This window comes from Capra hircus, chromosome 12 (assembly GCF_001704415.2).
Source record: "Capra hircus breed San Clemente chromosome 12, ASM170441v1, whole genome shotgun sequence".
Taxonomy (NCBI): domain Eukaryota; kingdom Metazoa; phylum Chordata; class Mammalia; order Artiodactyla; family Bovidae; genus Capra; species Capra hircus.
Window position 1 is genome coordinate 14,327,372 of NC_030819.1, and position 14,259 is coordinate 14,341,630.

The 14,259-nt window shown below is 38.9% G+C and overlaps 1 protein-coding gene across 1 annotated transcript in view; it reads right to left on the reverse strand.

The window, feature by feature from the left end:
* Window positions 1–14,259, reverse strand: part of LOC108637254 (multidrug resistance-associated protein 4-like) — a 108,113-nt gene that overhangs the window by 9,747 nt on the left and 84,107 nt on the right. The window contains 1 exon segment of the mRNA XM_018056297.1: window positions 10,587–10,676. Within this exon segment, the coding sequence (XP_017911786.1) occupies window positions 10,587–10,676 (90 nt within the window).

Genomic DNA, 14,259 nt, shown 5'->3' on the forward strand with positions numbered 1-14,259 from the left:
ATGAGTTAGCTCTTTGCATCAAGTGGCCAAAGTATTGGAGTTTCAGCTTCAACATCAGTCCTTCTAATGAATATTCAGTATAGATCTCCTTTAGGATGGACTGGTTGGATCTCGTTGTGCTCCAAGGGACTCACAACAGTCTTCTCCAACACCTCTGTTCAGAAGCATCAATTCTTCAGTGCTTAGCCTTCTTTATAGTTCAACTCTCACATCCATACACGACCACTGGAAAAACCATAGCCTTGACTAGACAAACCTTTGTTGGCAAAGTAATGTCTCTGCTTTTTAATATGTTATCTAGGTTGCTCATAACTTTCCTTTGAAGGAGTAATCATCTTTTAATTTCTTGACTGCAGTCACCATTTGCAATGATTTTGGAGCCCCCAAAAATAAAGTATGCCACTGTTTCCACTGTTTCCCCATCTATTTGCCATGAAGCAATGGTTCTTGTTGCCATCATCTTCGTGTTCTGAATATTGAGCTTTAAGCCAACTTTTTCATTTTCCTCATCACTTTCATCAAGAGGATTTTTAGTTTTTCTTCACTTCCTGCCATAAGTGTGTTGTCACCTGCATGTCTGAGGTTATTGCTATGTCTCCTGGCAATCTTTGATTCCAGCTTGTTTCAATCAGTCCAGCGTTTCTCATGATGTACTCTGCATATAAGTTAAATAAGCAGGGTGACAATATGCACCCTTGATGTACTCCTTTTCCTGTTTGGAACCAGTCCTTGTTCCATGTCCAGTTCTAACTGTTGCTTCCTGCCCTGCATACAGGTTTCTCAAGAGACAGATCAAGGGGTCTGGTATTCTCATCTCTTTCAGAATTTTCGACAGTTTATTGTGATCCACACAGTCAAGACTATGGCAGGGTCAATAAAGCAGAAATAGATGTTTTTCTGGAACTCTCTTGCTTTTTTTAATGATACAGCAGATGTTGGAAATTTGGTCTCTGGTTCCTCTGCCTTTTCTAAAACCAGCTTGAATGTCTGGAAGTTCATGGTTCATGTATTGTTTAAGCCTGGCTTGGAGAATTTTGATCATTATTTTACTACTGTGTGAGATGAGTGTAATTGTGCGTTTTCTTTGATGTTCTCTTTTTTTGAGACTGAAATGAAAACTGATCTTTTTCAGTCTGTGGCTACTGTTGATCTGCTGGGATATTGTAGAAGTTCTTGAGCACTTTCACAGCATCATCTTTTAGGATTTGAAATAGCTCAACTGGAATTCCATCACCTTCACTAGCTTTGTTTGTAGTGATGCTTCCTAAGGCCCACTTGACTTCACATTCCAGGATGTCTAGCTCTAGGTGAGTGATCACACCATCTTGATTATCTGGGTCATAAGATGTTTTTTTTTGAAGTTTTTTTCTGTGTATTCTTGCCACCTCTTCTTAATATCTTCTGCTTCTGTTAGGTCCCTACCATTTCTGCCCTTTATTGAGCCCATCTTTGCATAAACTGTTCCTTTAGAATCTCTAATTTTTTTTGAAGAGATCTCTAATCTTTCCCATTCTGTTGTTTTCCTCTATTTCTTTGCATGATCACTGAGGAAGCATTTCTTATCTCTCCTTGCTATTCTTTTGAACTCTGCATTCAAATGGGTATATCCTTTTCTCTTTTGCTTTTCACTTCCCTTCTTTTCACAGCTATTTGTAAGGCCTCCCCAGATAGCCATTTGCTTTTTTGCATTTCTTTTTCTTGGTGATGGTCTTGATCCCCGAATCCTGTACAGTGTTCACGAACTTCTGCCAATAGTTCATCAAGCATTCTATCAGATCTAGTTCCTTTAAATCTATTTCTCACTTCCTCTATATAATCATAAGGGATTTGACTTAGGTCATATATGAATCAGCTCAGTTAGTTCAGTTCAGTTGCTCAGTCGTGTCCGACTCTTTGCGATCCCATGAATCACAGCACGCCAGGCCTCCTCCGTCCATCACCAACTCCCGGAGTTCACCCAGACTCACTCCCATTGAGTTAGTGATGCCATCCAGCCATCTCATCCTCGGTCATCTCCTTCTCCTCCTGCCCCCAATCCCTTCCAGCTTCAGAGTCTTTTCCAATGAGTCAACTCTTCGCATGAGGTGGCCAAAGTACTGGAGTTTCAGCTTTAGCATCATTCCTTCCAAAGAAATCCCAGGGTTGATCTCCTTCAAAATGGACTGGTTGGATCTCCTTACAGTCCAAGGGACTCTCAAGAGTCTTCTCCAACACCACAGTTCAAAAGCATCAATTCTTTGGCGCTCAGCCCATAGTCTAGTGGTTTTCCCTACTTTCTTCAATTTAAGTCTGAATTTGGCATTTTAAGTCTGAGTTCATGATCTGAGCCACAGTCAGCTCCCAGTCTTGCTTTTGCTGACTGTTTAGAGCTTCCCCATCTTTGGCTGCAAAGAATATAATCAATCTGATTTTGCTGTTGACCATCTGATGATGTCCATGTGTAGAGTCTTCTTTTGTATTGTTAGAAGAGGGTGTTTGCTTTGACCAGTGCGTTCTGTGGCAGAACTCTATTAGCCCTTGCCCTGTTTCATTCTGTCCTCTAAAGCCAAGTTTACCTGTTACTCCAAATGTTTCTTGACTTCCTACTTTTGCATTCCAGTCCTCTATAATGAAAAGGACATCTTTTTTTGGTTGTTAGTTCTAAAAGTTCTTATAGGTCTTCATAGAACCGTTCAACTTCAGCTTCTTCAGCATGACTGGTCGGGGCATAGACTTGGATTACCATGATATTGAATAGCTTGCCTTGGAAACGAACAGAGATCATTCTGTCATTTTTGAGATTGCACCCAAGTACTGCATTTCAGACTCTTTTGTGACTATTATGGTTACTCTATTTCTTCAAAGGGATTCCCACCCACAGTAGTAGATGTAATGGTCAGCTGCGTTAAACTCACCCATTCCACTCCATTTTAGCTAGCCAATTCCTAAAATGTCGACGCTCACTCTTGCCATCTCCTGTTTGACCACTTCCAATTTGCCTTCATTCATGGGCCTAACATTTCAGGTTCCTATGCAATATTGCTCTTTACAGCATTGGACCTTGCTTCCATCATGCAACCAGTTACATCCACAACTGGTTGTTGCTTTTGCTTTGGCTCCATCTCTTCATTCTTTCTGGAGTTATTTCTCCACTGATCTCCAGTAGCTTATTGGGCACCAACCGACCAGGGGAGTTCATCTTCAGTGTCCTATATTTTTGCCTTTTCATATTGTTCATGGGGTTCTCAAGACAAGAATAGTGAAGTGGTTTGACATTCCCTTCTCCAGTGGACCACATTTTGTCAGAACTCTCCACTATGACCCATTAGTCTTGAGTGGCCCTAAATGGAATGGCTCATAGTTTCATTGTTAGACAAGGGTGTGGTCTATGTGAGTAGATTGGTTAGTTTTCTGTGATTGTGGTTTTCAGTTTTCAGTCTGTCTGCCCTCTCATGGAGAAGGATAAGAGGCTTATGGAAGCTTCCCGATGGGAGAGACTGACTGAGGGGGAACCTGTCTCTTGTTCTGAAGGGTGGGACGATGCTCAGTAAATCCTTAATCTAATTTTCTGTTGATGGGTGGAGATATGTTCACCCACTTGAAATAGATCAGCTGAAATTGCATCACCTCCACTAGCTTTCTTCATCATGATGCTTCCTAAGGCCCACTTGACTTCACACTCCATGATGTCTGTCTTTAAGTGAGTGATCACACCATTGTGGCTATTTGGGTCATTAAGACCTTTTTTTTTTTTTTTAATAGTTGTTCCATGTAGTCTTGCCATCTCTTCTTAATATCTTTTGCTTCTGTTATATCCATAACGTTTCTGTCCTTTATTGTGCCCATCCTTGCAGGTAATGTTCCCTTGGTATTGCTAATTTTTTGAAGAGATCTCTAGTCTTTCATTTTCTATTGTTTTCCTCTATTTCTTTGCATTGATCACTTAGGAAGGCTTTCTTATCCCTCTGTGCTATTCTTTGGAACTCTGCATTGAGATGGGTATATCTTTCCTTTACTCCTTTGCCTTTTGCTTCTCTTCTTTCCTCAGCTATTTATAAGGCCTTCTCAGACAACCATTTTGCCTTGTTGCATTTCTTTTTCTTGGGGATTGTTTTGTTCACCACCTGTAGACTGTTATAAACCTGTGTCCATAGATCTTCAGGCACTCTATCTATCAGAACTAATCCCTTGAATCTACTTGTCACTTCCACTGTATAATTTGCAAGGGATTTGTTTTAGGTCATACAGGAATTGCTTGTGATTTTCCCTACTTTCTTCTATTTAAACCTGAGTTTTGCACTAAGGAGTTCATGATCTGAGCCATAGTCAGCTCCTGGTCTTGTTTTTGCTGATTGTATAGAGCTTCTTCATCTTTGGCTGCAAAGAATATAATCAATATGATTTCGGTATTGACCATCTGGTAACGTCCATGTGTAGAACAGTCTATTGTGTCATTGGAAGAGCTTGTTTGCTATGACCAGCATGTTCTGTTGGAAAAAGTCTGTTAGTCTTTGCCCTGCATCATTTTGTACTACAAGGCCAAACTTGCCTGTTACTCCAAGTATCTCTTGACTTCCTAATTTTGCATTTCAATCCACTGTGATGAAGATGGCATCTTTTTTGGTTTTAGTTCTAGAAGATCTTATAAGTCTTCATCAAACTGTTCAACTTCAGCTTTTTTGGCATTACTGATTGGGGCATAGACTTGGATTACTGTGATACTGAATGATTTCCCTTAGAAATGAGCTAAGATCATTCTATCATTTTTGAGACTGCACCCAAATACTGCATTCTGGATTCTTTTGTTGCCTATGTTTTTTGCAGCAAAAGAAAAACAAATTGGAGACTTGAAGCCAGGCAGCCTGGGGATAAGTCTTGCCTGGCTGTGCCAACTGGACAAATTCCTGAACCTACTCTATCTTAGCTTCCTAAATTCTAAGTAAGACTACAATATCGTAATTATAAATTGTGTACCTCCTAACATTGTTAAGAATATTAAATGAGTCAGTACATGTAGAATTTGTAACAGATCAATAGATATAGCCCATTATTAATAATGGTATCAGCTAACCCTACCTTAAGTTCTGCTTCGCTTTTCTCCTTTGCATCTATCAGCACTGAGATTTCATTACATATGCATTGGCTTGCTTTTCAACTTCTCCAGGAGAATTCAAGCTCCAAAAGGACAGAAATTTTGTCTCTTGTTGACTATGACAGCATCAGAATCTGCACCATTTCCTAAAAAGCTCTCAGTAGATATCTGTTGGCTAAATCAAGGTGAGCTTCCCTGGTGGCTCAGTGGTAAAAAAGTCACCTGCTAAGCAGGGGACCTGGGTTCGATCCTGGGTGAGTTCCCCTGGCTAAGGAAATTGCAACCCACTCCAATAGTCTTGACTGAGAAAGCTCATGGACAGAAGAGCATGGCAGGCTACAGTTCATGGGGTTGCAGAAGAGTCAGATGCGACAAACAGCAACAGCATGAATGAAGGCATAAATGACTCTAGTTGTGTGACATATCTGTTCCTATAAATTAGATACTAAATGCATATGGATGCATTTATATGTATAACTGTTCTTCTATTAAGTGTAACTGTAAAAATGATATATTCTTATAACAATTAACTGGCTCCAAGATATATCACACTTTAAACAAAGGAAAGCACTGAAAAAGTTAGATTTAAGGAAAATAGAACAAATAATTACTATTCAAAAATGGCAACCCACTCCAGTACTCTTGCCTGGAGAATCCCATGGATGGAGGAGCCTGGTAGGCTACTAGTCCATGGGGTCGCAAAGAGTCGGACACGACTGAGCGACATCACTCACTCACTCACTATATATCTCAGTATAGATTACTTCAGATGATTGTTTTTGAGCTTGGGAAAATAATAGAATACAGAAAAACTGAAGAATAATACACTAGACTCTAAGGCAGCCTGCCTCCAGCATCACTGTATGCACTCTGTGTAGTGGGTGCTGACACCCCTCACAGGAGGGGAACACAGAGGTCAGGTGGTTTCCTCATTTTGTGGATCTTTCTTACTTTTCAAAGAGAAAATCTGGTGTGGGCCAGAAGGAGACACTGAAGTGCAAACAACAGATGGGGAAGAGCTTTTACTAGAGCAGGGCCAGCAGTAAAGGAAGTTCACCTAATACAAGGCCCAGGGAAATGGACACATGACCTGTCTCCACCACAAGGATTGAACCACATGGTTCCTGCTGCACCGGCTGCTGATGCCCAGGTTTCTGTATCTTGGTTTCCTGTGTGATGAGACACACTTGTGTTCTAACAGAGACACAATCAATGTCAGACATTTAACTGTATGATTTCTTCTCAGTTTTGACAGGACACTTTTGTTATTGTTTACTTGCTAAGTCATGGACCATATGGACTGTAGCCTGCCAGGTTCCTCTGTCCATGGGATTTCCTAGACAAGAATATTGGGATGGGTTACCCTTTTCTCCTCCAGGGAATCTTCCCAACTCAGGGATCAACCCCATTTCTCTTCCATTGCAGGCAGACTCTTTATCCCTGGGCAACTGGGGAAACCCCCATACTCTACTCTTAATTCCAAATCCCAGTATCTAAGGTGTTTTGTTTTTACTTTTTAATAGAAGCAACACATCAATGATTCATTTCCAGAGTTTTATCTACTATGACCTTTTAACCTCTGAGTGATAAAGTGCTTCATCCTCAGGCACTACTCTTGTTATATTTTTGGAGCTGCCTTTGCTTTTTAGCACCCCAATAGCACTAATTTCTGCTGAACTTTTATCGGTTTACAGTAAGTTGGCAAATTTTCAGTACATGAAAAATGTATTTTCAGTATATTTAGAAAAATAACCAAGATGAGACAGGCAGCATCCATAGGACTGTCTTCTTTCTGAATGTCCATGTCTGCCAAGGAAGAAGAAGGAAACAGAACTAGAGGACTTAAAAAAAATTTAAGCCATCTTTTCCTTTTAATTGAAGTTCATAAAGAGGAAAACATAGTGGTTCCCTCCTACTCATTGCCAGGTTAACTCTGTGAGTTTGGGCTCACATATGCAGTTAGGCATCATTTACAAATTAATAACTAGGGTTTTTGGTTCACTTAAAAACTGACTTCATTGATTTAGTGACACCTCTTGATGAGGGTGAAGGAGGAGAGTGAAAAAGCCAGATTAAAACTCAACATTAAGAAAACTAAGATCATGGCATCCAGTCCATCATTTCATGGCAAATAGAAGGGGGAAAGGTAGAATGAGTGACAGATTTCCTCTTCTTGGACTTTAAAGTTAGTGCAGATGGTGACTGTAGCCTTGAAATTAGAAGATGGTTGCTTCTTGGCAGGAAAGCTATGACAAAATTAGAGCATGTGTTAAAAAGCAAAGATACCATTTTGTGGACAAAGGTCCATATAATCAAACCTATGGTCTTTCTAGTAGTCATGTACAGGTGTGAGACCTGGACAATAAAAGGGAGCTGAAGAATCAGTACTTTTACACTGTGGTACTGGAGAACACTACTGAGAGTCCCTTGGAAAACAAGGAGATCAAACTAGTCAATCTTGAAGGAAATCAACCCTGAATATTCTTTGGAATGACTGATGCTGAAGCTGAAGTTCCAATACTTTCACCATCTGATGCAAACAACTGACTCATTGGAAAAGACCCTGATGCCAGGGAAGATTGAAGGCAGAAGGAGAAAAGGGAGACAGAGGATGAGATGGTTGGATGGCATCATTGATTCAATGGGCATGAACTTTGGTGCACTCCGGGAGATGGTGAGGGACAAGGAAGCCTGCTGTGCTATGGCCCATGGGTTCACAAAGAGTGACTTATCAGCTGAACCACAATAACTTAGAATAATAACTCACCCCTTTATTCAGAGTCACTAGGAATTATTTTACATTTGTATGTTTTTCAATGAACAATTTGGTAAGTTTTCTTTAAAAATAGTCATAAAGAATCAATTCCTAGATAAACAGAATGATGTGATGATTTCTCTAAGTGATATCACCAGTGTTAACAGGGTTAATTCCAGAAGCAATACATGGACATCACACACTTGACTTTGTAAAATAAACTCAATTTTTTTTCCTTTCATAGAAAGTTCCAAATATAGTTTAAATAGAAATGGATCTTAGTATTATCTACCACTTCAGCATTTTTATAATTTAGATTAACATTGGCTCTCTGTCCATGGAACAGTATATTCTAAAATTCTAGAGTAATGCTGCCTTAGAATCTATGAAAAAAATATCTCAATCTGGGAAACAAATAGAAAAATAATTTACCAGTATTTCCAGTTATTTTTTTTAAGATGTGTCCCAATTTCTCCATTAAATTTGTCTTATGAATTCAAGAGTAGTGGATCACCCTGTCGTTCTTTACATTTAATGGTTAACTGCACTACACACCTCTTCCCTTGTAGAATTTTACTGTAAAAGACTCACAAACTTACATGAAATCAGAGGTGCACTGCTTTTCAGGCAGGAGAAGGTGAAGCAATCAACCCAGTTTTTGAAAACAAAATCCACATGCTGCTGAAAAGCAGAGTGGGTGTATAAAGACTCAATGGTGACATCCTTCAGAAACCAGAATTACTGGCTAGGGATGGTCATACCTCCAAACCTGCCTGCTCACATTCAAGGCTCATCTGTATATTACAGATTTCAGAGCTTCCCTGGAAGGGTGACACTAAATGACAAACAAGCCAATTCAAACCAATGTGAACAATCAGTCTCTCTGATTTGTGTAACAACAACAACAAAAAGATTTTAAAAATATGCCACACTTCTCTGAAATGAAAAGATCAATCAAGCATTTAGTAGTTATTTAGGTAGAGTGTTTTCCCTGTGTTTTCCTCTAAGAGTTTCATAGTATTTGGTCTTACATTTAGGTTTTCAATCCACTTTGAGTTTATTTTTGTATATTGTATTAGAGAGTGCTCTAATTGTATTCTTTTACACATAGCTGTCCAGTTTTCCCAGCACTACTTACTGAAGAGACCTCCTTTTCTCCATTGTATATACTCACCCTGTTTGTCATAGATTAGTTGACCACAGGTGTGTGAGTTCATCTCTGGGCTCTCCAGCCTGTTCCATTGATCTATATTTCTGTTTTTGTGCCAGTGCCATACAATCTTGATTACTCTAGCTCTGTACTGCACTGGCCAAAAAGTTCATTAAATTTTTCCATAAAATCTTATGTAACACTGGCTAACTCAATAATATATTCTGAAGTCAGGGAACCTAATATCTCCAGCTTCATTTTTCTTTCTTAACACTGCTTTGCCTACTTAGGGTCTTTGTGTTTCCATTAAAACTGTAAGATTTTTGGCTCTAATTTTATGAAAAATGACATTGGTAATTTGACAGGGATTCTATTGAATCTGCAAATTCTTTGGGTAGTATAGTCGTTTTCACAATATTGTTTCTTCCAATCCAAGAACATGGTATATCCCTCCATCTGGTTTGCATCATCTTTGATTTCTTTTGTCAGTGTCTTATACTTTTGAGTACAGGTCTTCTGCCTCCTTAGGTAGGTTTATTCCTAGGTATTTTATTCTTTTGGTTGCAAAGGTAAATGAGATTGTTTTCTCAATTTACCTTTCTGATCTTTCATTGTTAATGTATAGGAATACTCATTCTTACTTTTTAAAAGCAAAAGACTGTTAGGCCCTAGGAGAAATTAGAAGTCTGTCTATGGCTTAGAAGGAAAAGACTACCCACTCCAGTATTCTGGCCTGGAGAATTTCATGGACAGTATAGTTCATGGGGTTGCAAAAATTTGGACACAACTGAGAAACTTTCATGTCATGTCATGTCATGGCTTAGAAGTCTAGGGTTTCTTCCATCAGTAAAATTGGTTTGTAAAATGAGTGCAAATATACAAAATAATTTGTATTAAAATATAAACTGACAGCAACTTAATAGTCAAAAATTTTTTTCATGCAAGGGTGAAGAAATTCAAAGAAGTGGGGCAAGGGAAAACATGACACAAATAACAGAGAATTCTCTAGAAATTAACCTACCCATATAAAAGCTGAGCAGATGTTCTAGGGTTCTGTTACCTGCATTAATGCTACAGCATAAAAATGATATAATTGCCAATAAATAATCATTATCAATTCTGACTATATAACTTACTTTTATAAACACTTTCCCATGAAACTTCTACATTTTATTAGTACGATCTTGTTTATATCTTTTAGTTAATAAGGAAAAACTACTATTGTCTCCACTTAGTAGATATTTCCTAAGACCAGGGGAATAAAATGAATATTGGATGTAATAGAGTAATTAATTCACTAGGTCACTAGTAGAATATGATCCCACAGTTTTAACATCTAATTGAATACTCTGCTAAGGACAAGATAAGGTATCTATTTGTTCAGGGTTCTAGGGACATAGCAAAAATTAAAACATGTCACATTATATTGTTGATTTTCATCATCATCAATACATACATTTTTAAGTGTACCCATGTCATCAGTGTTTTCCTAGGAGGTAAATGAAGTCAGTTAAAGTGATATGCTCCCCATAATTATCTGCAATGTTCTAAATGTGAGCACACAGATACTGATGCTAACAAGTTAATTACAGTTACTATTAATAAATTACCTCTTCTAAGGCATTCCACAGTTCATTATCTGTATGCTCATTAAAGGGATCCAGATTTTTCCGCATCGTTCCAGTGAATGAAACAGGTTCCTAAATATCCCAAAATAGTGAATGTTAATACCTTAACCTCTTTTCATTATATTCCAATGTGTACAGAGTGTCAGAATTAAAATACAAAACATCTAAATTCATTGATTATTTATAATAAAGTTGCAAATGTATGTTTACAAAATAGTATCTCTAAAATAATTTTCCATCATACAAAGTATACTACAAAATATCTTCTGGATTAATGAACACTAACAGAAGAAAGTGTTGAAGAAGTTGTTTCATGTTAAGGAAAAAACTGAAGACAAAGGAAGATTTGATTAAAAAAAAATACCATCCTGGTAATAAATATCTGCTTAAACACTCACACAAACTGAGGAAATAATTACATGAGAAACTTAACATCAAGATCTACATAATTAACTGTCAACCCTGGTGTGACTGGGAAATACTAACAGCATGATTAGTAGACGTTTATGCCTCAAAGCAAATCATTAAATATTTTAGTAAAATAAAAAAATTTTTTTAAATAAATATTTACACATTAGCACTGAAGAATAAACTAGACTATTTTCTCCATTGGTCAGACTGTCTTCTAGGTCTGGAATCTCTCCACATGTGTGAAATGAACATCCCCACATGTGCAAGGGAAATGTCAGCTCCTGGGGTCTGTAGCACGTCTGTCCACGGAGAGATCTCCTCTGATTCTGCATCAGCTGGTCCCACATTCTCTCACCTTTGTGTCAGGATGATCTGCCCCACAGAACCTCATTACTAACTGCAAGGCCAGGAGGACCTGAAACCCACTGTGACCTGTGTCATGATACTTTAATTTAAATAGTTCTTCCTATTCATCTGTTTCAGGAGGAGCCACAAGTAAATTACTCTGGAAATATATGTCTCCTCTTGGCCTCAAGATAGAATCCTGTACATAAGCTCATGTAGGCCATGGAAGGCTAAGTAAGCCAGGTCATAAGAATATGGGCAGCAGAGAAGAGCCCAACTGGCTCCTTTCAGTGAAGAGGGCAGGACAAGGGGAGATACACGTGTGGGAACAAGAGGAGACCTGACTCTTCCACAAGTGCCCAGAACTGCTCAGAATCCCCACGTTCAAATCCCTCCTGGCCTTGGGGCTAGACTTTCCTCCTAACTTCACAAAAGCCCTAGAGGAAAGATGAAGATAGGCAGACATTTCTTTTCCCTAATCATGAGGAAGAATGATACTCAGGGAGCCTTCCAAACCTTTCTTCAATATGGTCTCAGTTTTAAGTCTGGTGAGAGAGAAATGAATACAGAAAACTCAGGATGTGCCACCAAAAAAGAGGTATCCCAGAACAAATCCACAATTAAAAAGACATTAAAGGGAGATTAATTCACACTAAGTTGATTATGTGGCCAAAATGCTTCCAAAGCACTGAAAATCACTAGTCATACAATATTTCAGAATGAGTACTGAACTGAACTAAAAAAAACCTCTAGACCCAAATTTAAGGTTTCCCTTAAAACTCTTGAATTTAGGATCAAAGACTAAGGAACTATCTAAACAATGGTAAGCATCCCATGTCAGGGGAATAACCATCATTCTATTTCAGATTTTTATAAAAACTTGTAACTGTTTGTAAATATCAACCCTAAGATTCCCACATGCAGGTGATTTCTCATCCTTCAGCTGTCTCCATGAGGTTTACACAAGTGAGGTAGCCAGGCGAGGGGAGGCTAGTCCCCAGTATTCTTCCTCCTTCTCTTCTCCATCTCCCCTCCATTTTCCAGGTCCTTTCAAGTAAGCAGGCTACTCTCTGCATATAATCTCAATTGGTGTTCTTTCTGGGGGACATATTTAACTACTTCAGATCCTGAGCACAAAGAGCACATATACTTCAGCTACCTGTTGTGTTTAAGGAAATTTTTTAAGAAGAACTTTCATTTTAGATTATTCCTAAAATTTTGAATGGAAGTTAAGGAGTACTTTCTTAAGAGCACAGTATTCATCTTCGAAAGTTCCCCCCAGGACTGATGGTCTATGTTCCCACTGCCCTGTCTCTGCTCCTACCCAGGTCCTTGTTATCATCACATCTCCCCCAGTTCTGACCTGCTCATGGGGGGTTAGCAGTGATGGGGATGAGCCTGGGAGGAAGATAGACCAGGATGGAAGTTCCATGCTGCTTTCAGGATAACAGGGACCAGGGATCCAGGGAAGACAGTGTGGGCCTGGCTCAGCTAAAAGGGGCAACTCAAAGAAACAGCACTGGGCTTCCCCTCTGCAGAGTCTGCTCTCAGTTTTCTAAGTTCCCTACAATGGTTGCTTGCTACTCATTTGAAGGGAAGATGAATGTAAGTTTTTGCACTTAGACAAGTAAATTCAAGTAACCAAACTAACAGATGTTCTCCACCTCTGCAGCTGGCAGATGCTGTAAAGACAAAGGGCTCTTGGTTGGGGAGGGATAAGATGTTGAGTATCTTCACATATCAGCCCATGACATACAAGAGCATAAACCAATTTCTAAACTGATACTGTCCAAATGAGGGACAGAGCAATAGGAGTAGTATCTTCTGGCTTTGCTCTATACTTATTCACTCTTGCTATGATTTGGGGAGTCCTTTCAAGTGGGATGGTAGGAAAAATGGGGAAAATATCAGATGAGTACAACACAGCTGAAGAATTGATGTTTTTGAACTGTAGTGTTGGAGAAGGTTCTTGAGAGTCCTTTGGACTACAAGGAGATGAAACCAGTCAATCCTAAAGGAAATCAACCCTGAATATTCACTGGAAGGACTCATGCTGAAGCTGAAGCTTCAATACTTTGGCTATCTGATGTGAAGAACTGACTCACTGGAAAAGACCCTGATGATAGGAAAGACTGAAGGCAGGAGGAGAAGGGGATGGTTGAATGGCATCATCACTCAATGGACATGAGTTTGAGCAAGCTCTGGGTGTTGGTGATGGACAGGGAATCCTGGGGTGCTGCAGTCCATAGGGTCACAAAGAGTCAGACACGACTGAGAAGTGAACAAGGTGAAGACTGGAGCGTGTAGGTCTCTGTCATATGACTAGTACTTTGGAATTTACTCTGCTACAATGGGAGTCTTTGGAGATAAAACTGAAACTCTTAACTATACAATAGGATAATCACCCACTGACTCAGTTTTTAAATCTGTCAGATAAGGATGACAGCAAATTGTGAGGATTAAGCAGGAAATGGTGGGATAAGAAACTAAAATGTGTTAATGATTCTATAACCATTAGGAATTATTATTAATATCATGTAATTTGTCAGGGACTGTAACAAGCACTAGAGGAACAGCAAAGAGAGATACAGGCCCTGTTCTTAAAGAGAGAAAGAAAATAGTCAAGAGTGTAGGGAGGGCTGAGAAAAAGGCTGGAGGTCTTGGTAGGGGAATGGAAAGTAAAAGTGTGTATAAGGTGATGGTCAGGAAAGAAGCTGGTGGGAGGAAAGCCAGAAATCAAAATACAAAAAAATTTTAGTCTGATTTCTTGCTCTTGGTGGAAAATGTTAGATACATTTCTCTGTGGTGCTTTCCCCCAAAATTCATATTATGTTTTTTGTTTGTTTTTATTTTCTGTTTCTTTGCTTTACTATTCATATTTATGTAAACAATTTAGTTT